The sequence below is a fragment of the Aspergillus tanneri genome (genome assembly GCF_003426965.1).
Source record: "Aspergillus tanneri strain NIH1004 chromosome Unknown AapTan_4_pilon_pilon_pilon, whole genome shotgun sequence".
Classification (NCBI taxonomy): Eukaryota; Fungi; Ascomycota; class Eurotiomycetes; order Eurotiales; family Aspergillaceae; genus Aspergillus; species Aspergillus tanneri.
Genome location: NW_022984631.1, coordinates 904,693 through 927,611, shown reverse-complemented (window position 1 = coordinate 927,611; position 22,919 = coordinate 904,693). Strand labels below are relative to the sequence as shown.

Sequence of the window (22,919 nt, the reverse complement as noted above, 5' to 3'; positions counted from 1 at the left end):
TACCATTTATATTAAGAATTACTTTATAGTTGGTGAAATAAAAAATCATCAAAAAGTGCTATTTTGTATGGGAAAGGTGGCCCGTTTGGGGGGGTGGCCCGCTTGTAGGGGTGCCATCTTAGCTTACACTATATATGGATCGTAGAAGCTATTAAATATTAGGAGTCCTTGAGGCCGCCTTCAGTATAACAGTCCCCAGGGAGAACGACCAGAGTTTGTATATATTTTAACTGATTAATTACAAAGCTGTTTGTCTAGTTATCTCCAGGTTACTACATTAATTAGTAGACAGCTATTTATCTCCTACAAGCAAAGAATATATAAGGTGCGTAGGGGTGTAATAAGGGAGTGCCTTAAAGAATTTTTTTAAAATTGTAATATGCTTTATTTATATAGTAATACTATGTATCAGATTTTCGGACTTGCGGATTCAGTGGAAACCGCACCGCAGAATCCGCGGGGATCCGAGCGGATTCTGCGGATCCTGCCTTCAGAAACCGCAACCGCATGCGGATTCCCAGTCTAGCAACAGCGGTGTGGATTCGGTTGCGGTTTTTGCGGTTCCTCCGTGCAACTCTATAAGACTCTGCCAGTCTTTTTGCATCCTGTCTGAATGGAGCTATTAATATTTGATGATAATATGTTTTATACATAGCACAGGGTAGGAGAATTCCATCGTCTTTCCAGCAATCTGTCGTATGAAAACTCTGTCGTATGAAAATCGCTGATGGCGCTGGGAAGCCTGACAAATAAGGGTCTCTGCAATTACTCGCAGCTACTTGTCTGGTTACCTATTCGCTTCCGGGAGCCCTTTCTCTCCGTACTCGCGGAAGATGAAGCTATTGCATGTCGTCAGGCTTCTTCCGTTAGTCATTCTGTCCTCGGGACAGTATCCTCCACCACCGCAGGGCTTAACTACGATTCATTCAGACATCCTTGAAAATGTTACGATAACCTATAAACCAGTTGATGTAGGCCCCTCGCTGCTTGTACAGCCTTGACTCTCACGGTGCCTAGTGCGCTGACACTGGTGGAATTGACATAGGAAAGCATCTGTCATGGGCGAGCACGGTCTTATGCAGGCTATGTAAATTTTCCTCCAAACTCAATGAAGGATGCCAGCCAGGATTTTCCAGTTCACATCTTCTTCTGGTATTTTGAATCCCAGAAAACCCCGTCAGTATCGCCCCTCGCTGTCTGGCTAAATGGTGGCCCGGGAACATCATCCATGGTCGGATTGTTTACTGAGAACGGGCCCTGTCATATGAACAGTGACTCGAGGACGACGAGGGAAAATGCGTGGTCTTGGAACAAGGAAACCAATATGCTTTATATCGACCAACCTGTCCAGACGGGCTTCAGTTACGACAGCTTGACCAACGGAACCCTGGATTTGGAGAATGGCGTCATCGTACCTGGCGGCCGGTCGAAGAAGCCCACAATGCTTCCCGGAACATTTAGTAGCCAGAACACCAACTCCACAGCCAATACCACCGTGAATGCGGCCAGACACATGTGGAATTTCATGCAAATCTGGGCGCAAGAGTTCGATGTCTACCGCCAATCAGCCCAGAATGACCAAATCAGTCTCTGGACGGAGTCCTACGGTGGCCGGTTCGGCCCAGGATTTGCTGCGTATTTCCAGGCGCAGAACAGACGCATTAAGGAAGGGACCCTGCGTGGGAGAGTCCTCCGCCTGGATACCCTGGGCATCATCAACGGTTGCGTTGACCTGTTCACCCAACAGCCAGCAAACCCTGAGTACGCGTACGACCGGAATACGTATGGAATCCAAGGTATTGATCGGGACCGTTATCTACGAGCGCTGGAAGCCCACTTCCGGAAAGGCGGATGCTTAGATCAGATCGTGAACTGCCAACAGCTAGCGGAGGCTCTGGATCCTGGCGTGTGGGGAAACGCTCGTACGGTGAACACGGCCTGCAAAAAAGCAAGTGACCTGTGTCAAAACGATATAGACGGCGTTTATAGGAACCAGGAAAAGTGGGCCTATTACGATATCGCCCATTGTTTTCTCAACCCATTTCCTCCTAGATTCTACGCGGGATACTTGGCCGATGACAAGATTCTGAGGGCCCTCGGGGTGCCCGTTAACTACACCGACACGTCGACCGCAGTTAGGAACGCATTCAATGCTACGGGGGACTATGCGAGGAATGATATAGGCGGGTACCTTGCAGATATCGCGAGTCTGGTCGATTCTGGAGTCAGTGTAGCTCTGGTGTATGGCGACCGCGATTTCGCCTGTAACTGGATTGCAGGGGAACGAGTCAGCCTTGCCGTCAATCATCGGCACTCAAACCGATTTAAAGCTGCTGGCTACGCCAATATCCAAACGGACTCCTCGCAAAGCGTGAAAGGGCAAGTCCGTCAACATGGGGGTTTTTCTTTCAGTCGTATTTTCCATGCCGGGCACATGGTTCCCTCTTACCAACCAGTCACAGCGTACGAAATATTCCATCGGGCCATGTTTCGTAAGGATATCGCGACGGGTACGATCGATATCTCTCTTGATCCGGACTACTCCACAAATGGTACCCTCCAGTCTACGCTCCCAGAAACCCCTCCGCCCATGCCTTCTCCAACCTGTTATTTCTGGTCTTTACAGTCGACCTGTGGGCGGAATCAAATAGAGGCGGTAGCATCAGGACATGCTATAGTCCATCAATACATCATTTCCTACCCGTCGCAGGATAACGGGGCTTGTCCAGGAGCCTCCATAAAAGCCCAGGACGACAAACAGCTTGCCAAGAGTGGGCGAGACGAGCTATAGTTGGGCGATCGTTGCCATAAGATTGGCGAAAATGTTCCCCCTCGCCATGGGCAGTATCACGGTGCACATTCTCATCTGGCGTTTTGACTTCCAGTGGCCCCTGACCTGGGCAATCTCCTCGCAAGAAGAATTCCCTCTTAGGAGAGGCATCTTGAGCCAATATTTCCAAGCTGGGCTAATGGAACAGCTGATACGAGAACATGGCCTTGGTACTTACCCTCTCATCTATCATTTATGGTCGCATAGGTCCGCCCCCTCCTTGGCAGGGGTGTGTTCTACTTGTTGAAAGACCCTAACTGAAACTCCTTCCAACTGGGCTCCAGGAGTAGCATAGGGAAATCAACCATGGACAGCGCCGATACCCCCAGGGTGAGCCACCATGGAAGGATTTCTGCCAGTGCCAACGAGTCAATTAAAATTTGATACTCCCTCCGGATCCATGTTGAACCATAAAAACAAAGAGGGTTCATCGGCACGTCGGGAGGGGCACAAAGGACCGGTTATGAAAGCACACGCATCCCATGAGGCCGTCACTATTTTGCGCCCGCTGAGGGAGCCTGCATGCTGGGATAGCGGACTTTTCCAACTTGTACACCACTTCCCATCACCAGGTACAGCTCCAGAACACTGACAACAGGGATGCGCTGCAAATGGTTATTGGATCCCATCAGGTTTTGTTGATGTTTAGTGACCTCCGTATGCTGTCGTCACTATACCGTGGGATACAGATAGTTTAAGAAGGTTTTATTTTTATTTTTTTAACTCGATCTGAGAACGTTGTATGAATCGGTGGTCATAAAGAAGACCGCGGTTAAATCCGGTTCGATCCAAGGAATAGGAGATCTTGCAGGACCTGGGGCATCGCGATAGTCAACAGGCAGAACACGCGGTTATGGACGGGATGACTTGGCCTCCGCACGGCGATGTGAACGAGGAAGCTGCTCTATAACCTCTGGTGGCCCACGACGTCGGTTCCGCAGAGGAGACGATGGGCTATCTTCCACCACCATAGGAGAGAACACAGGGACCAGATTTTTGTCGGTATATGAAATGCCATTCTGTTGCTCTATTCTTTCCTGGACCTTGTCTGATCTCAATGGCATCAATACAGAGATGGAAGCTATGTCCGTATTTCTTGACTCGGTATAATTCAGCATACGATAATCCGACCGACTATTCACGGAAAGGTGGAAGAAGAAGAGAAGAGAGACGTGAGGTGTATATAGACAGCGGGCGGTTGCTGTCATTCATAGTCATCATCATCATCATCATCATCCTCTTCATCAATCTATCTCAAAGGCCAGAGCCAGCGATGGAAAAAATTAACTCCTACGCACATGTGGATGGAAGGATCCAACGCTTCCCATCTCATTGGAGAGCATTTGACATTCGTGCCCAGCCGATTGTCACATTGTTTAAACTCTTTAGTTTTCTTGTAACTGCATGTATACGATCGATACTATTGAGTACATATCCTGACGGAGTCAGTTCTGTCTAACTTAAGGTGGAAATGAATACGTGGGTATTTTAAAACCCTTGACTGTAATTATTCGAGCTCTGCGTGATTTCTTCCTAGCCTATCGCCAGGTCTATCAGTAAACAAGTAAAGGATAACGCTGGGCTCACTTTCGTGCAGATTTTTTAAAATCGATTTGTATTACCGTGCCTGACTCTTAGCTACGTCCCGTTTAGACGATGCTGCCTCTTCCCTGCGCTTGCCCAATGCTTATTGTGTATAGACTGCTTTTTCTGTCCATGAGAAATTGTCCACCAACCATTTGGCCTTAGAAGACGCCATTCCTGGTATAGAGTTGCACTTGCTCACCTGCGCCAGGCGGAGGGTCGGATAACCAGGGCTTGACTGGTGATTTTTGGGGTTCATTCCCCGCGTCCTCTTAATATGGGCAATGAAACTTCGGTTTTCCTGTTCCTAATCTACTATCCCCACAGTAGCGTAGATGCTCAATAGCCTTACTGAACATGATCCCATCTGCCCCTAAAATATTGAAAAACATCGCCGAGAAATTGCAGGGACCACGCTTGTTGTCAACTGGGTGAGCCGTTCCGCAAGCGACACCACGACCGTCTCCACAACTTGTATTTACGGACTATATAGACCATCAACGGAAGGCCGCTTATAATTCCAGGTATTGTTTAAACATTTTGTGAAATAGCCCATAGCAGTGTAAGTTATACCAGATAATCGCTTTCACCGAAATAGATCTCTTTTCGGAGTTCTTCTCCCCTTCAGCACAACAAAGATATCCGCATGAAGGCTACCGGTTGAGTGGGCGAAATGGACCTGTGTAAGGGAAGGGAAGAGGTTATAAAGATATTCCAAGAAATGATTTATCCAATGCTAACCCGGCAATAGACCAGCACCTGGTGTGAACTGTGAGTGTCCACACGATCGCGTTGAAGCAGCTTCCCAGTCCCAATCCCATTCTGGACAGCTTCCAGAAGCAGATAGTGTGACTCCTGCGAAGCTTTCAGCTGTCGCTTACACAAAGCGCAAGTCATAATGATGTCCACGGTGTCTTGTATGAGAGCCAAAGCAGTTGCAAGCACAAGAAACAACACCCAGAGCCCTGCTGTGACCGAGGAGAACCGAGTCACGACGCTAACTATTAGTGTAATCTAAATTGTATTGGGGAATCCACCGCATTTCTGTCCGCGCTGCACAAACATATTGCTGGAGATCAATGGCGGCATCGACAGCTATCCTGTAAACGATCAGCAAATATGGGGGCCTCGTCGCGCGAATCACTTCGCTGATGCCAAGTGCAAGCCATCTGGACAGCCCGAATGTGACGAATCGCGGATCACATGGCAATGGATCACATGGTAATGGCTAAGCTCCCCCAGCCGAGGTTGTTTGGTGAAAAAGGTGCTGTCATTATTATCGTTATCTTCTCCGAGAACGTGCTCTTTTCTTGACTCGACCTTGCATTACTGGCGCTACAGTCGAACTCGACCATGAACTAGCGGCGAGTCGGTCTCCCGATACATTTGGCCTCGGGTTGCGAGCCGTGGACTCTTCAGAGTTATTTTGGATATTCTTCTGTAATAATGTCTAGATTTTTCGTAAATTTATTTTGATAGGATAGGTTTTAGTTGTAACCCCGCTATAGTCGAGTCTGTCCCTCTAAACTGGCTCACACCTCTCCCCTGTAGGGCACTACACAGAAAGAAGAAAGTGCACTCGGGCAGGGGATAGCTGCATAGAAAGACCGAGCAGTGACAGGCTGACCACAGGGGAACGATAGTGTGTTGAATATCTCATTGGTGCTACTGAGTACCAGGCGGGAACTATCTATGGGCCGCTGCCGGAACCGCTCGGGAGGGATCCTGAGCCGAATCCCACAGACAGATTAGAGACCTCTGCGATGCCAGAAGATTTCCTGCCACTCCTAGAAAAAGTCGAGCGCTTGACAAAAGCAATGGAAGATTCGAAATAGGTTATAAATTTGGTGTTTTATTGTTTTATTGCGAATACAAGTCAACCGATCGGGACATGGCCGTGCCCATGGGCCACCAGGTGGAACAGCTCGCAAAGGAGACATTGATTCAGATTCAGACAGCCATTTGCCGAATATGAGGTAGACAGCAAATGGTCACATCTAAGAAATAGATAGAAGTTATGGATGAGGGATACATTCGGGAGGAATGAAAATTTGCACCTGGCACGTAATGGACGTAGTCAAGTCGGGAGTTCCAGTGTCATAGAATACGGAAACCTCTTCTCGATTGATTAGATGTCGTTGTCGCCGCCCGAGAGACAGCTATCGAAGGTCAGAGTCGGGCCGCAGTAGGCATTGTCATTGAATCCATTAATTGGCCAGCTTCAACCATCCATCCCAGGTACCGCCATGGTCCATGCGCAGGCATTGGGTGCCGCAAAAATTGTTTTGCTCGACCTTAGTCAGGTACTTCTTGATGGCGCCTGCAATAGTGTCGTGCTGTGCTGTAGTGTCACAGTTCCTGCCGGAGGAGTAGTATGTCCACTTCAGGTCCTGGTAAGTACCGCTCATTGCATTGCAGTTGCCCTGGTCGGACATCTCTTTGATGGTGCTAGCGAGCGATTTCACCAATTGAGTCACATAATTGGCGATCACAACACAGGACGCGGTTACGGCGATCGTACGGTCGCATGCAGTAATGGGAGTCCGCTCCACAAGACCAGTATTGGTGTCCCTCTTGCTGAGGCCGTTGTCCGCAACAGCGGTCTTATTGAGACTCATTTGAAACCACTTGTCTGGTAGCGGCTGCCCATCTATGGATGACGGCCAGGTAGATGCCAGCGCTGAAGTTGAAAAGCAGCAAGCTGCGATCAGCACACTCTTCGCGAATAGCATAGTAGGAAAGGCCGTTGAAAAGGACAAGACCAGTTAAGCAACAAAACCGAGCAATATCGGGTAAGCGATCCAAAAAGCTGGCCATTGCTTGAATGTTTTGATGCTTTCAAGATAAGAACACTGGATAACTCTGTCCCTTTTATATTGTGAGCGTCACTTGACTCTCGGTTATTCTTACCCTTTGCTGTTGGTATAAATATATGAAGATGAAATTCACTGATGGGAAGGATACCAGGGCTATTTCTTGGTGGATCTACCGGTATAGTCACAGGCATAGAACCTTACTCCCCACTTGCGGGATTTTCCTAAGTTAACATCTGTCAAATAATATGGCCTTTGGTGGACCAGAATCATGTGACTAGATAGGGTAAAACCTCCGCGGAGCACACAACAAAAACAACAGAGGAATCAACATAATCAAGAAGAGCCCAACCAGCTCAACTCATTCAAATAAGACCTTTTCACCAATCGTACTCTATTTCCTCTTAGGGACTAGCCGTATATCTGACAACATCTACTAGTATAGTGGTACCAATATACGGTATCAGTTTTCTCGGGGGTTTTAATATGCCCGGGCGTTCTTTTATTTTAGTTAGACTGATGCATGTTTCAGGTGCTGGAGGCTTTAGTCCATGCTAGTTCAACGCTTGTTCCACAACGGCAGTATTAACAGAAATAAGGCGCTAAACTCTTGGCTATATTCATCCCTAAATAAAAATATATTGTTCAATTACTCGACTGCTATACACTTCAGGGGCCTAACGGTGTCCACCAGTGCCTCGTATTTGAGCTGCTTGATCCTTCCGTCCATAGGGTTCTTGGCGGCTACTACAGCTCTGGAGATGCCCTCAAACAGACGCTATTCTGACAAATGTCGGAACAGCTTCTAGAAGCCATTAAATTCATCCACGATCCTGGCATAGGACATGGAGGTGAGGCACAATCATAACCCTTCCACAGCTCATTCTCCGCGTGATGGTACTTAAGCAGGAGCAGATATAAGCGGCAGAAATGTCACCTTCAGCTATAGCCACCTCTCGAATGCAGCGAAAGGACCTCTTTGAAGCTCTTGGATAGCTAGAGTTCGAAGAATTGGCCCGCCCTGATGGCAAGCCGCTCGACGAGTGCTTACCGAAACATCCGGTAAAAGCAACAGAATGTGGTGAGTGGGTCGATGAAGATGACGAAGACCTTCGGATTCTTGACCTTGGAGAGGGGATTCTTCAAGGGAAAGAGCCAAGAATACTGGCTCAACCAGGACCATTGCAAGTGCCTGAGACGATTTTCGTAGGACGCTTGACTACCAGGTCGACCTCTGGCGTGCAGGCTGCATGATAAGTGGGCCTATTCGTTCAGCACGGAATTTGAATGATTAGTTTTAATGCAGATTTATTCGTTTATATTTGGAACACATCCATTCAAGTACCTAGCCGACGATGATGTCTTGGTAGCACAGATGATCGGTTTTGTGGAGTTGCCAGAGGATTGAGATGGGATCGCATGCGGTTGAAATCGAAGCATAAGTTGGAACCGAAGGAAAGTGAGTAAACAATCACCATGTTGACACGATACAGCTAAGTTTCCTAATCTTACGCCAAGAGTGTCTATCGGAGTTAGAAAGAAGATTCAACAAGAGAGTCAACACTTGCCCGCCTTGTTTTAGTTATTTGGGGGTTGATGAGATTTCTGCCTTCGAGTCGTATGAAGGCATCCAAGACACTAGATTTTTGAAGACGAGGGAGTGGACAAAATCAAATCTTTAGTAGCCCGCCCTTCCTCTTTTCCCCGTTGCATGACATCGCTTCGGTTGAGCGCTGGGCCTGGATATTGTGAGATCACCAGGGATAACCTTCGAGGCGACGTGGCTCCCTGCGCACATTTCAATTGGCGAGGTCATTGGGATGTAGGCAAATCTTACTAGCCGCTCTGATGTTGTAAAAAAGCGTAACCAGGTCGTTGACATTGAAGACGAACTGTTACCTTAACACTAACCTTTTCAATGTCAAGGGCGTGGCTGAAACTATGTGGAGACATACCACAGGGCACAGTATGCCTTTGCGCGGCGGGTATCTCTGCTGCCGCAGGGCAGGGCACATGTTTACTGCCGGACCTTTCGTTCCAACTGTCAAAAAAAAAAAAAAAAAATACACTATCATGAGAAAGTACCGAGATACAGAAAATGTAGGTCCATCAGTCCTCAGCAGTTTCTATGGAGTCCGAACAATGTAGGTCGACGACCGGACAGGTCCTGTCTCTATCGTCAGCTCCAGAGGTTGCTCATTGCGCTGAGATTAGGTGGATCCTCCAGGTGCCCTGGTGTGATCCTAAGATACCTATCAAAAAATTCCACTCATCGGTGTCACTGGAACCATAGTTTATGTTCCCTCGAGATATTCCTCCAGCCACGTAATTCTTGTCTTGGTTTGGCTTTTTATTGCCGTCTCATCTTTCCCTCTTTATTGCTTTTCCACTCCGAAATCCTCCCTGCTCGAGATCCGGCAATTACCATAACGTAGCTGGTCCGGTCAAGAAGCACAGAAAGCCAATGGAGTTGTAAAGAGACTTGGCGAATTTGGAGCTGAATCTAACTTGAAACTCCTCACCCGTAAACAGTATTCCAGTTCTTAGTAAGGGGCTAGTAAGGATGTGCCCCGCGGCAGCAAAGATATTCCCGGCAGCAAAGATATTCCCGGCAGCGAAGGTATGCCCCTGGTAAAGATGTGCCCTATGGCAACAAAGATATGCCCTGCGGCGAAGGTGTGCTCGAGAATGTCAATTTAAGGAATCAAGCCTGAATAATTTCTTAAAAAAATCCCATGGGGGTTGCGCGGCGACTGGATTATTCAAACTTTCGAGAGAACAGTATATACACACCGTAAAACCTCTTGACTGCGTAACGCCATCAATAAATTCCACCATTTTAAGACTTGGTCGGCTCAAATTTCCTCTGCCAAAAAATCTGCCAATCTTCTGCAAATAATCGTTCGTGATTGAACCGCGACCACTAGCTACTACGGAGCCGCTCTATTTGCTTGGAGCCCTAGCGATCAGTCCCATCATATTATATTATTTCACTGTTCCAGGCTCTTTTGCTTACATAGCCCGATCTTATCTACAATTACAACAATTAGACTCCAGATAACGGTATGCGTAGATAGAAGCTAGAGGGCTTAAAAGTCGGCTCTATGGCTACAGCAAAGACTCTGTCCATTAGGGTAATCCCAAATCTCAACAAACCGCTTTCCGGTGTTACTGTAGTTTGTGACAAGTTTTAATACGCCATTAGATGTGAACGCTAGTCTGCACCTAATCAGAATTTTTTCCAAACTCATGGTTCCCATTTTCTCCCACGAGCGTGTAGACGGGCCGGCTCTATCGAATCTCACTAAATGTCCCAAATCGCAGAGGAAATTTCTCCATCCAGTGACTTCTCCACAAGCAAAGGACCGAGCATTCCCACTCTATTCCACTGAGCCACAGCCACTTTCTGGCTGCTCTGGAGTGCCAGTGCTACCACATCCTTTTGTGACATATCAAACTGTCTTGGAAATGAACCATATGCTGGATATAAACCAAGGAAGGAGACAGGGGAGGGTTCTCGCCATCCACTAGCAATTGAAAACACCGCAATGGAGTCATTCCCGGGACCAAACATATTATCGTTACGGTTGGATATCACGAGATGATTGTTTTCAGGCTATTTGAGGGAAACGCTTAGCTATTTTCATCGTTCTAAAGCCCGAGGCGGATCATAGGAGTCACTTACTGATATAGCAATCTCTGCAGCTTTTGAACCGGTCGGTGGGGTTGCTCCACCGTACGTGTTAGCATCATAGAACTGAGAGAATGATATGGTTCCATTCTGCGAATATTTAACGTCGTAGCCTCTCAGGTGATTATCTAGCTCTGACACCAAATAAAAACGAACATCTCGCAGTTGTGCCTGTCTCACCCGGCTTGGAGTCCAGAAGACAGCATGTCTCGGTCCAGATCCTGGAGCTACAGCAAAAGGCTCCTGCTCTTCTAGGCCGCCTGTGGTTGGGTTAACCTGAAAGATGCGGACTAAGTCTGCTCCCAGGTCTGGGACGAGGACAAACTGCCCCGTTGGATCCACAACCACTCCATGTGGGTGCGATGCTTCCTGTCGAGAAGGGACTGTCCCTGGGGCAGGAATTGTAAATGTAAAGGTTTGACAGTGCTCGAAGTGACCTCTGGTAGGGTCAACAGAGTACGTTGTGACGGCAGATCCGGAGCTAAATAGCACAGCGTTAACAGCTCGGCAGGGGGGCAATTTTCGGGGAGGGAAGCGAAGGAAATATGTAACTCACTAATGGACAACGGCAAAAAATTTGCGATCAGTCAGCTGCGTTGCAGAATAAAAAACAGATGCAACAGGTCCTGTCAGGGTTTGTAGTTGATGAATTTTGGCCAATGACCCGTTCGACTTGATTTTGAAGGATGTTAATGTAGAATTAGGGAGACCAATGCCCTCATCCAAGCAGTACAAGATTTCATTCGTCCCATCCAGCATCAGCCACGAAGGACTATTTCCACAGTTATCCGTTTGAGAGACCGTAGTTAGTCGATAATCGGCACCTGGCCTCGACAAACTTAACGATGTGACTGTGCCTGCGTATGACGCTGCGTAGAGTCGCGACGTGAGGGCACTGCTCCCAAAAAGAAGCGCTGTGACAAGAAGGAGATTCATCTTTTTACAACGTTGTCACTTGGACAGATAACCGGGGCCTTCCCAATCTCCAGTGAGTGTGTAGGACGTCACAGCTGCTTGTGTACGTAACCTACAGGATAGGACGGCTTAAGTACACTAGATATAGTACCAATGGCGTCAAGCGAAAGGAGCACACTTATTCGACAGTTGCTAAGAAGAATAACATGGCTGATAATGTGGGTAACGAAATGACGGTACCACCTTTGTTAGTGGATGAAGGTCGGAGTTCAGTAGTGCCATACCGGTGCGAGCCACATTACGGCTAACGGCTACAAACGCATCCAACTGTACTTGGTGTAGCCCGAGTGAATGATTCCCGGCATGCCGCGATCAACACCCTGTCGGTGCTTGGGACCCTTGGATCTGTTGACTGTATACGGGGCCAAAAAATAGCCCCGATATTCCTGAGTCTCCTTGACCTTCACAATGAGACACTGTGTATTTTTCAGCAGCCCAGTCTGGAACCCCATCCATAACAGCTACAATGCTGAGCCACTGAGCTTTCGAGAAAATACGAGGACGGTCTCCCGATTCGCAGGGAGGGAAACAGTGGGTTCAAGATGAGTAGCTCGACGAGGCTACCGTGACTCCCACTGTACCATAGATCACAGGAAATTATATTCTAAGCGGTAAGCCTATCACGCCTGGAACACTGTTAGCATATCGACCAGATCCACGTCGTGAAAATAGAACATAATCTTTGGCCCCCAACTATTAACACGCCATACCCTGGTCAAATAAGCAAATATTCAATACATCCTTGAAATGCGCCAAGGACTGTACCTAAGGGAGTGTCACTGGAGATTAATAGATCCTGCACGCCTGCCAAGGCAACCCAGATACTCTTCGAATATAAAGGATATGATTGGATACTGAGTATATTTGGATAGTCCGAGTACTCGTACGAGTAACATTGAATCTTCACAATAAGCTAATCTAAATCCATCCTTCGGAGAACAGCTTTGTTTCTTCCCATATCGTCGTCCCGGTGAAAGACAAATCTTTGTCTAGCACCGTGGGCAACTAAAGATAGATGTGCAGGCTTGTTCGGTGCTATTGAAGTTTATTGTATATGGTGGGTCGTGCTGACCCCAGCGGACACTATTTTCGTCATCAGCAAGAATCCATCCAATTTCAACACCTCTGAGGCTAACCTGTGCAGGGCAACGGAGCTACACGTGTTACCAACAACTAAGTAAACTACTCCTTGTCCTATTATGGATGACCAAGCACCGAATCTGGGCTCGAATATTGAGTAATATGGCTGTAACTTGTAAATGAAAAGATAAGGAAAGACAGTCCTCCATGCGAATACATATACTCTATACTATGCCGTCACTTCTCGAACAGGATAGTCAAACAACGCCCAAGTCATTTGGCTCTTCTCACTCTACTTTTCTGTTTGTTTCTCATTCTTTTCATTCGTTGTCCTTCTACGGCTCTTCTCACATCTTCAAAGTTTGCTGTCGAGATGAAAATAATCAAATACATTCTTCTACCTGTCGCTACAGTCCACGCCCACCTGGCGGCAGAGAATATCGATGTCCAAGGCAGTCTGCTCACGGACCCCAATGATGTAGCCGGAAAGAAATTTGATTACATTATCGCTGGTGGTGGCTTGACTGGCCTCACTGTTGCTGCCAAACTCACGGAGAATCCGAACATCTCGGTCCTTGTTATTGAAAAAGGATTCTATGAGTCCAACGGTGGACCGATCATTGAGGATCCAAACACCTACAGTCAAGTCTTCGGCACCGGTGTGGACCAGAACTATATCACTGTACCCCTCATACACAACCGGACCGAGAACATCAAGTCCGGCAAGGGTCTTGGAGGCTCGACTTTGATCAACGGTAATTCCTGGACCCGTCCAGATAAAGTCCAGATTGATTCGTGGGAGAAAGTCTTCGGCAATGCGGGCTGGAACTGGGACAATATATTCCAATACATGAACCAGGCTGAACGTGCCCGTGTCCCCACTTCTGCTCAGATTGCCGCCGGACATTACTTTGATCCTGCCTGCCACGGATTCAACGGCACCGTTCATGCCGGACCCCGTGACAACGGCCAGCCATGGTCCCCCATCGTGAAGGCACTTATTGATACCGCCTCAGCCCTCGGCATCCCTGTCCAAAAGGACTTCCACTGTGGTCATCCTCGTGGGGTTTCCATGTTTCCCAATAACTTGTTGGAAAATCAGGTGCGCGCAGATGCCGCCCGTGAATGGCTTCTTCCCAACTATCACCGGCCGAACTTGAAGGTTTTGACTGGTCAGGTGGTTGGGAAGGTTCTGTTTGACCAGAAAACTTCCGGTCTGAAGGCTATGGGAGTCAACTTTGGAACTAATAAGGCCGTTAACTTCAATGTCTACGCTAACCACGAAGTCCTGTTGGCCGCAGGTTCTGCTATCTCGCCTCTGATCCTAGAATACTCTGGAATTGGGTTGAAGTCAGTTCTTGATAAGGCAAATGTTACACAGCTTCTGGAGCTCCCGGTTGGTCTCAATATGCAAGACCAGACTACCACTACCGTTCGGGCACGCAGCACTGCTGCTGGTTTTGGCCAAGGCCAGGCAATCTACTTTGCGAACTTCACTGAGACCTTTGGTGACTATGCCCCTCAGGCTATTGAATTACTCAATGCCAAGCTTGATCAATGGGCGGAGGAGACTGTTGCGCTTGGCGGTTTCCACAACGTGACTGCTCTCAAGGTCCAGTATGAAAATTACCGCAACTGGCTGCTTGAGGAGGATGTAGCGTATGCGGAACTCTTTCTCGACACTTCCGGTGCAATCAACTTTGATCTGTGGGATCTCATTCCCTTCACCCGCGGTTCTACCCATATTCTGAGCAGTGACCCTTATCTCCTGCACTTTGCAAATGACCCCAAGTTCTACTTGAACGAGCTGGATCTTCTCGGTCAGGCAGCGGCGTCCAAGCTTGCACGTAAGCTCCAAAACACTGGCGTCATGGCAAACTACTTTGATGGTGAAGTTGTCCCGGGGTTCAACCTGCCTAACGACGCCACCCTAGAGCAGTGGGTGGGGTACGTAAAGCAGAACTTCCGTGCAAACTATCATGCGATCGGCACCTGCTCCATGATGTCCAGGGAGCTCGGTGGCGTTGTTGACGCTACAGCCAAGGTATATGGCACCCAGCGCCTTCGCGTCATCGACGGCTCTATTCCTCCTACTCAGATATCTGCTCATGTCATGACTATTTTCTACGGTATGGCCTTGAAAATTGCCGATGCCATTCTCGCTGACTATGCCGAGCTCTAATGAGTCCTGAACCGAATTTTGAATTGGGACGGCTCAAGTGAAAATGCCAGCGAGATTACACATCTGCTTGCTGGAAGTCGTTTGGGGTGGGAGCAAAGGGGAAATACCCTGCCCCGGACGTTGTTTTCGTTTGGGCTCTATCCCCCCCCCTTGGCTGCAGGGCTTTTTATCTTTCTTTTCCTGTCTTTGGTGTCTCATTTGTTCCGTATTTTAGGGGGCAATCTCTAATAGATGTCAACTGCTAAACTAGGAAGTTTCCTAGGTAGATACTGTACAAGACTCCAATGACTAGTAAATACCACTGTAATAAAGAATTACTTACTATCAAAGGGCAAAACGTTATCGCCAAAGTCATTTTTACCAAGCAGGGGCACTGCTGTCTCATATCCATTTAGTAAGTTTTAACAGTACAGCAAATTTTTCCAGCTAGTGTTGCACGACATTGACTATAAGATGCAACCGTAATGAGTGTATACGGCAATATCCACTTTTGTTTGTTGGCACAAACAAGGATTAGCAGCAAAATAAGTCTCCAAGGTGTTTCCCCTGTGCATTGGCCACCGCTTGATCCATCTTTGCGCCACGCTTGGCAGCAGGGAAGGAATTCCCACCCGTTCGGGGAGGTAACACTGTCTGAAGTTCAAGTAGATGTCAGATTAAGGACACGAGCTTACCTCAACGTTAGGCTCGCAATACGAGGAAACTCCGAGGATACTCCACGACGCTTCTCATGCCGCGACCAATGCCCCTAGCCCACTTGGCCCACATGCGCATCCCTGTCTTTGCTACGACATACTGTGTAGAAAAGATTGCGTTGCTTAATCTAAGCCACTGAGAAATACAGACCCCGTCCCCTTCAATTTTTCAAAGAGATGGCAAATTATGGGGCCAGCACAATCATTGACTAGCCTTTACTCCCCCACTTATCGGATTCGATGATTTGACCGAGAGCGCACAGACAGCCTATCTCGGAATGCCGAGATGCGTTCACGCTACGCATCCCAAGAATATATGGTCTTCGCCATCCGATGAAAACTAACATTTGGAAGCTTCTATCGTGGGTTCACTGTGATCATCGATATCGTAGATTCATTTAAACATGGGCCCACCTATTCACCAGAATTATCTCCGCCGTTTCTACAAGCCCTCACTACTACAGCCCTAGGGCAGACTGTAGACCATTAAACATTGACCAATATTACTATAGAAGTCATCCTGTACCAACTGTCTTTATATTACCACTTCTTACCGTTGCAGGGCGATGGTGAAACATGAGTCTGGCCATAGTACTTAGGTCACTGTGTTTTTGGGAGGAGAACATAGCAAAGATTCTCTTTCCATCTCCTACTAAGTGTTGACTTGACGCCCAGTTTGTATACACAATGTTATCTACTGAACGAGCGCTCTGATTTCTATCTATCTAGTTCAAATACATAGATTATGGCAAAAAGTCGGTCAAAGTCAACAAATGGAGGAGAAAATAGATTTATGAAAAAGATGCGAACGGCATGGACGTAAGGACAGTAACCTGCCCTTATCCACAATGCGAATTGGCATTCTGATACAGTACACTCTGTGTCAGCACCAAAATTGATTGCGATCATCACAGTCAATGCTATATGGCGTCAGACAGTGTCGAACGTGTAAGTAGCGTAGTTAATAGCAGGAGCACTCCCAGGGGAGTAAAAATTCTTCTGGCCCCATTCGGGGTGGTTGATAGAATCAATCCAGCCTTCTGGCTCAATGGCGAGACAGCCATATTTTTCGACAAAATCAGCTCCATTCTTATCTTTGCCATTATGCCTAATCTGAGAAGACTTCACAGGGATGGTTCCATCCATGTTCAGACAAGTAAAAACCTGCACAGCGGGTTGATTTGTCGCAACTTCCATGCTAATGCCTGTGGTACTGGAGTTCCATCGAAGGGCTGGAGCAACGTTGTTGGCAGTAGCAGAATAGAGGGGCTCACGGTCAATGATGAAGCAGTTATCGTACCCCACGCAGCCGGTTCCGCACAGCCCTTCTGTATATTGCATGTCCCGGCCAATGATCTTGCCAACGGTGAAGTCCATACTTCCGTGATTTGTCTCGGCAGCGGAGGATATGTTGCCAGTAGGAACTTGAATGGAGTCTGTAGCAATAAAACGTTTAGATAACGGCAATTGCAGCCAGGTATCATTCAGGATGGTCGGCTGCTTGAACCCATTCAAGTTCCAGTAGATATGGTTAGAGAGCATGATGGGCGTTGGTTGAGTGAGAGCCACAGACACTAACTCAGTTACCAGCCTAGGAAGTCCCTGCGGGTTGTCCTCCGTACGCTTAGAATCAACAGTGTAGGTTGCGTGAGTAATCACATCCCCTGGGAAGCCTTCACTTGCAGCGTCATAAAGAGTAAAAGTCACGGAAGAGCGCGTAAATGCCACCACCGTCCAGTTTCGTTGATCATAGCCAACATTACCGCCATGTAGGGTATACAGGCCGTCGTGATTCTTAGGTATGTTGTACTCGGTTGCATTAAGAGTGAATGTACCATTCTTAATCCGATTGGCAACACGGCCAATGACCGCTCCCATGTAGGTATGGCGGTTTTGAGTGTCGTTCAAATATTGGATCGGGTTATCGTAACCGACAACAACATCCTGCATGTTCCCCTCCCTGTCGGGAACATGTAGAGAAATCAGGCGAGCTCCATAAGGGATTAGTTTGGCTGTGATGTTATCTGCCGTAATAGTGAAGACTTTGAAGTGTTCCTCTGTAGGATGACAAGTGGAATCGTTCAGTGCCAGAGTAGTCGACGCCCATAGAAGAGTTACAATGTACTTCGTGAGATGCATCATGGATAAATGTCCGAAAGAGATTCCACAAGCGGTGAAGTTTTTATAGTAGGTCAGCTGAAGAGCACCCAGTTACAAATGGTGCACAAATGTTCATCAGAGACACCATGTAGGTGGGTGAACTAGCCTCATAACTGGCTCATAGGCTGAGTGTGAACTCACTCTGTGCCGGAAACAAATTCCACGGTGGCTCTCAGTTACAACTAGCGTCCGAACCGTGAGAGGCAAATTAGGCACCTCTATTGGTTGTCCAATTTTATAACCATGGGGCATTCACCCAACGTACCATTGGTTGGTGAACTCTAATCCCAATGTCCTTAGAGGGAGCGGTGAGATGGGCCGGAAGAGTCTTTCTTAATAATCCATTAATAGTTTCACTTCCGTATCATATTCCGTAACCGAAGCTACGCCAAACAACTAGCCTCAGCCAGTATACGCAGGGAAATTCTAGAGCCAGCTTTCTTTCTAACTAGCCTACCAGAATAAGCTTCGAAAGCCGAAGGAGTGTTGAATACGAGTATGATGTGCGCGCGGCCAAGGAGCCGGCGGTTCCAGATCAGGCAAAAGTCTCACGTAGAATGTTTCATTCTCTGCGCTTAAGGCGGGAGTGAAATTACATAGAAACTTAAACGCACCAGGGGGCTCGTATAATGTAAACTTAATTCTTCCCTAGTTCTAAGTTGCGGGATCAACTCTGGACTTCGCTCCGTCGGTGTAGATGCGGTCAGATCTTCGGTCCTTGTAACATCGGCCCGGGATTAGACTTGTTAATACAACATACTTGCATTCCGTAACCGATGCCGAGCCAACAATTGGCTACTAGTAAGCGTGTGCAGGCACAGCCACCACTATTATCTCCAGTATGAGACAAAGGTCCTCAGTAACTAATTTCCGGCAAACGTTAGTGCTGTAGCGAACATCTGGATCCTGCCACTTACTACATCCTGCGAATATTTGAGAAAATCTCTCCGCGCCGGCGTCAGGCGCAGCTGTTAAATTTGGGAATTTATAAGCTGTAGCCATCTTGATCTTTCGAGGCCTGGATTTGCAAGTAAGTGTCGGCTCGCAGAAAAAGGCTGCAACTTGATCCCCCGCTTCTTGTTGTAGAACTACTGGGAACGAGTGGAAATCTCATCAACATGAAATGTGGATACCGGCAAGTGGGCTCTTGTTAGAGAGCCTCATCCTCCCAACTCCTGTCATCGCACAGGCATCAGCCCTGACAAGCTCATACGCCCCTCAGCATACCCTTCCAGCATCTGTGAATGAGGCTCCTCCGGTGCTGCTTAACATCCAAGACTCGCAGGTAGTGGACGCTCAGACAATCTGTCCTGGATATATTGCCACCAATGTTCGAAACACAACCAACGGCTTCACCGCTACCCTCCACTTCGCCGGTTCGCCCTGCAACTTATACGGCACAGACATAGAGGCTCTCAATCTTAAGGTAGAGTATCAGGCAACTGACCGTCTACATGTTGAGATTGCGTCAGCTTTCATTCAAGCAAATAACATCAGCCAATATATTTTATCGTCCAGCTTGGTTCCGAAGCCCCTATCCGATTCCGGCGTGCTACCCGACTTGGACTTTTCATGGACGAATAACCCGTCTTTTGGCTTCACAGTGAGCCGGAAATCAACTGGCGATCAGATCTTCTCGACGAGAGGCACAAAATTGGTATATGAGAACCAGTTTATTGAGTTTGTAAGCGCCCTTCCGGAGAACTATAACCTCTATGGATTGGGCGAATCTATCCACCAGTTTCGGCTAGGGAACAATTTCACAAAAAAGTTCTACGTAGCCGATGTTGGAAACGTCGTTGACGCGTACGGAGTCTTCCTTCTGCATCTAACCCTCTGCAATTAGCCAAGTGTTGCTAATGGAATGTAGTAATCTCTATGGCACACACCCTTCATATTTAGAGACCCGTTATTACACAACAGGGGTTAATGGGTCTAGAACCCTGGTGACATCCAACGAAACAACCGCCGGATCAAACTACCCTTCCTTGTCTCACGGCGTTTACCTGCGTAATGCACACGGCCAAGATGTCCTACTGTGACCTGACAAAATTATCTGGCGGTCTATTGGTGGTGGCATCGATCTCTACTTCTTTCCAGGACCCAGTCAAGCAGACGTCACTGCTTCCTACCAGAGAGTAGTAGGAACGCCAGCCTTGCAGCAATATTGGACATTTGGCTTCCACCAGACTCGATGGGGATATCAAAATATCAGTCAGCTGCAGGAGGTAATTGATAATTACCATAAATTTGACATCTCGCTAGAAGCCATGTGGTGCGTTGGAAATACACTTCAGTACTACTACCGTCCCTGGCCCCGCTGACTGGGAGTTTTAGGTCCGACATTGACTATATGAAATCATATCGCGACTTCGAAGCTGATCCTATTCGTTTCAATTATACGCAGTGGGCGGAGTCTATCAGCCGTCTTCATGCCAGCGGGCGGCATTATGTCCCCATAATCGACTCAGCGATTTACATTCCCAACCCAGAGAACGAGACAGACGCGTAAGTTTCCAATCCAGTCCATTCGGAGCCCGAGCTGATGACATACAAGGTACCCCGTATTTGACCGTGGAAATGCAGCGGGGGCCTTTATCATGAATCCAGATGGGAGTCCCTATATTGGTGATGTATGGCCCGGCTACACCGTTTTCCCCGACTGGTTGTCCGAGCACGCAGAGAAGTGGTGGACCCACGAATTTGTGGAATTCCACAAGCAATGGGCCTTTGATGGCGCGTGGGTTGATATGAGCGAAATATCCTCGTTCTGTGTTGGAAGCTGTGGGAGTGGAAACCTCCATCTCAACCCCGTGCATCCTCCATTTGCATTACCGGGTGAGCCGAGGAATCTCGTCCTCGAGTACCGGAAGGCTTTAACGTCTCGAACACTACAGAAGCCGGGTCTGCGTCTAGCGCTATCTCCTCTTCAATGAGTACCTATCCGGTCACAACCTCTAGCATTTCCTCAGTTTACCGGACGACTCCCACCCCTGGCGTTCGTGACGTGAACTACCCACCATATGCGATCAACAATTTTAAAGGTCCCCTGGGTGTTGCTGCCATTTCACCCAATGCCACCCATGCTGATGGCACCCTGGAGTATGACGTCCACAATCTTTATCCATGTCCCTTGCCGGTATTCCTATGTTCGGTGTGGACACTTGTGGGTTTGCCGGCAACTCTGATATGGAACTGTGTAGCCGATGGATGCAGCTTAGCGCCTTCTTCCCGTTCTATCGTAACCATAATATTATCGGCGCTATCAACCAGGAGGCCTATGTCTGGGCTTCTGTTATTGACGCAAGCAAGGCCGCCATGAACGTCCGCTACAGGTTTCTTCCTTACCTATACATCCTGTTCTATCATTCTCATGTGCATGGACACACAGTTATGAGGGCTTTGGCCTGGGAATTTCCTAATGACCCGTCTCTGGCTAACGCTGATCGTCAATTTTTATTGGGCCGTGCCATCTTGGTAACCCCTGTTCTTGAACCAGGTTCTTCCACTGTCGATGGTGTTTTCCCAGGCCTTGTTGAGGGTAAAGAACTATGGTATGACTGGTATAACGGCACTGCTCTTGCTGTGCCCGAACGTGCAGACACCACCATTAGCGCTCCACTCGGTCACATCCCAGTTCATGTGCGCGGGGCTTCCATTCTTGCTCTCCAACAACCTGCCTTGACTACTAGAGAAGTCCGCGAAACCCCCTGGGATATACTTGTTGCCTTCGACAAGAACGGCCAGGCGAAAGCAGACCTATACCTTGATGATGGAGTCAGTGTTGTGCCAAATGCCACACTCACCATGACATTTGCATCTACACATAGAAAGCTAAGTGCCACCATCACGCAAGGAGGTTGGAAGGATCAGAATGCCTTGAAAAGTATCAGTCTCTGGGTGAAAAAGCATGGGCGGGCACTGGTTGGAGCTTGGAATGGTGAGCTGGCCCTTAATGAACGCTACCAACTGCAAAGGGAGAGAGCCTGGTCAAGTCACTGTAATAGCGAATGTCAGATGGATAATTCTGATTGATATATACAACTGGATTTTTATTCTGCATGCTGGGATATTATATATTAGAACATCACAGAAATGAAGTATTATCAGTGTAGGTTCCGTAGATTATAAAATCAAACCTCATGTCTAATATAAGAACGTGTCAATTGGACATAGAATGACAGTTAGATAGTACTGTATAAATATTGTACTCTATAGATCTCTACACGTGTAATATAGTTTAAAAGGTGATAAGTCCAGCTCCGATGTATCGATTCCTCTTCATGACCTACCAGAGCCGGTTACACTCCTACAATGACCGTACGCGCCCTGAGCCCAAAAGTCTACACTAGTATCATGCAATACGATGAGGCTGGTGCAGGGGTTGATAGCGCGCCCAGGCCTTTCCACTACCAGTGGATCTGCAGTCGCAGTGCCTGTGGACCTCTGATCCCACCAAGCTGGAGCCCACGATTGCTATCGCGCGCATAGGCCGGGGTAATCGGCTCGACAGGTTTTGATACTATGGCTACTCAAGTCGCCCAAATCCACATTTAGGGATAATTTTGTGCGCCGTCACCTTCTACCTTCTCAACAAACCATTTACCAAGCTGCACTGTTCCGGTATCTTCTGACCGAATGATATGGCTTCGGATCCCACAACTTGCTGGAGCTGTACGAACTGGAACCCACTCATGCCTAAGCAAAAGTATGGGTATACACCTTTTACGATGAACACCCGCAAAGATACTTTACAAGTACGATCTTCAATGTCGGACCTAGAATTCGACTGGGAAAGGGATGCTCAATGCTGTCACATTTGGCTTGACTTTTGCGTAAATGCTCGAATTGTCAAAGTATGACCAGAATGCTAGCAAGCAGACGTCCATAGGGAAAAAAAAAGTGCAGG

General features: G+C 47.8%; 7 protein-coding genes across 7 annotated transcripts; 4 read left to right on the top strand and 3 right to left on the bottom strand.

Moving 5' to 3' along the window:
- Window positions 1–1,108: 1,108 nt before the first annotated feature.
- ATNIH1004_005515 (uncharacterized protein) lies at window positions 1,109–2,791 on the top strand (the record flags this gene model as incomplete). The annotated part of the gene is made up of 1 exon (XM_033570169.1): window positions 1,109–2,791. One exon carries the CDS (start codon window positions 1,109–1,111, stop codon window positions 2,789–2,791), a length of 1,683 nt encoding a protein of 560 aa, XP_033426201.1.
- Window positions 2,792–6,621: 3,830 nt separating this feature from the next.
- ATNIH1004_005514 (uncharacterized protein) lies at window positions 6,622–7,032 on the bottom strand (the record flags this gene model as incomplete). The annotated part of the gene is made up of 1 exon (XM_033570168.1): window positions 6,622–7,032. The coding sequence occupies one exon, from the start codon at window positions 7,030–7,032 to the stop codon at window positions 6,622–6,624; it is 411 nt and encodes a 136-aa protein (XP_033426200.1).
- Window positions 7,033–10,531: 3,499 nt separating this feature from the next.
- ATNIH1004_005513 (uncharacterized protein) lies at window positions 10,532–11,677 on the bottom strand (the record flags this gene model as incomplete). Its single annotated transcript, XM_033570167.1, has 3 exons — window positions 10,532–10,843; window positions 10,913–11,399; window positions 11,475–11,677. The coding sequence occupies 3 exons, from the start codon at window positions 11,675–11,677 to the stop codon at window positions 10,532–10,534; spliced, it is 1,002 nt and encodes a 333-aa protein (XP_033426199.1).
- A 1,669-nt stretch (window positions 11,678–13,346) lies between these two features.
- On the top strand, window positions 13,347–15,155 carry ATNIH1004_005512 (GMC family oxidoreductase; the record flags this gene model as incomplete). Its single annotated transcript, XM_033570166.1, has 1 exon — window positions 13,347–15,155. One exon carries the CDS (start codon window positions 13,347–13,349, stop codon window positions 15,153–15,155), a length of 1,809 nt encoding a protein of 602 aa, XP_033426198.1.
- Window positions 15,156–16,780: 1,625 nt separating this feature from the next.
- ATNIH1004_005511 (aldose epimerase family protein) lies at window positions 16,781–17,989 on the bottom strand (the record flags this gene model as incomplete). The annotated part of the gene is made up of 1 exon (XM_033570165.1): window positions 16,781–17,989. The coding sequence occupies one exon, from the start codon at window positions 17,987–17,989 to the stop codon at window positions 16,781–16,783; it is 1,209 nt and encodes a 402-aa protein (XP_033426197.1).
- Window positions 17,990–19,133: 1,144 nt separating this feature from the next.
- Window positions 19,134–19,856, top strand: ATNIH1004_005510 (uncharacterized protein; the record flags this gene model as incomplete). Its single annotated transcript, XM_033570164.1, has 1 exon — window positions 19,134–19,856. One exon carries the CDS (start codon window positions 19,134–19,136, stop codon window positions 19,854–19,856), a length of 723 nt encoding a protein of 240 aa, XP_033426196.1.
- Window positions 19,857–20,280: 424 nt separating this feature from the next.
- On the top strand, window positions 20,281–22,045 carry ATNIH1004_005509 (glycoside hydrolase family 31 protein; the record flags this gene model as incomplete). Its single annotated transcript, XM_033570163.1, has 5 exons — window positions 20,281–20,285; window positions 20,348–20,518; window positions 20,568–20,848; window positions 20,908–21,112; window positions 21,214–22,045. The coding sequence occupies 5 exons, from the start codon at window positions 20,281–20,283 to the stop codon at window positions 22,043–22,045; spliced, it is 1,494 nt and encodes a 497-aa protein (XP_033426195.1).
- Between the last annotated feature and the right edge of the window lie 874 nt (window positions 22,046–22,919).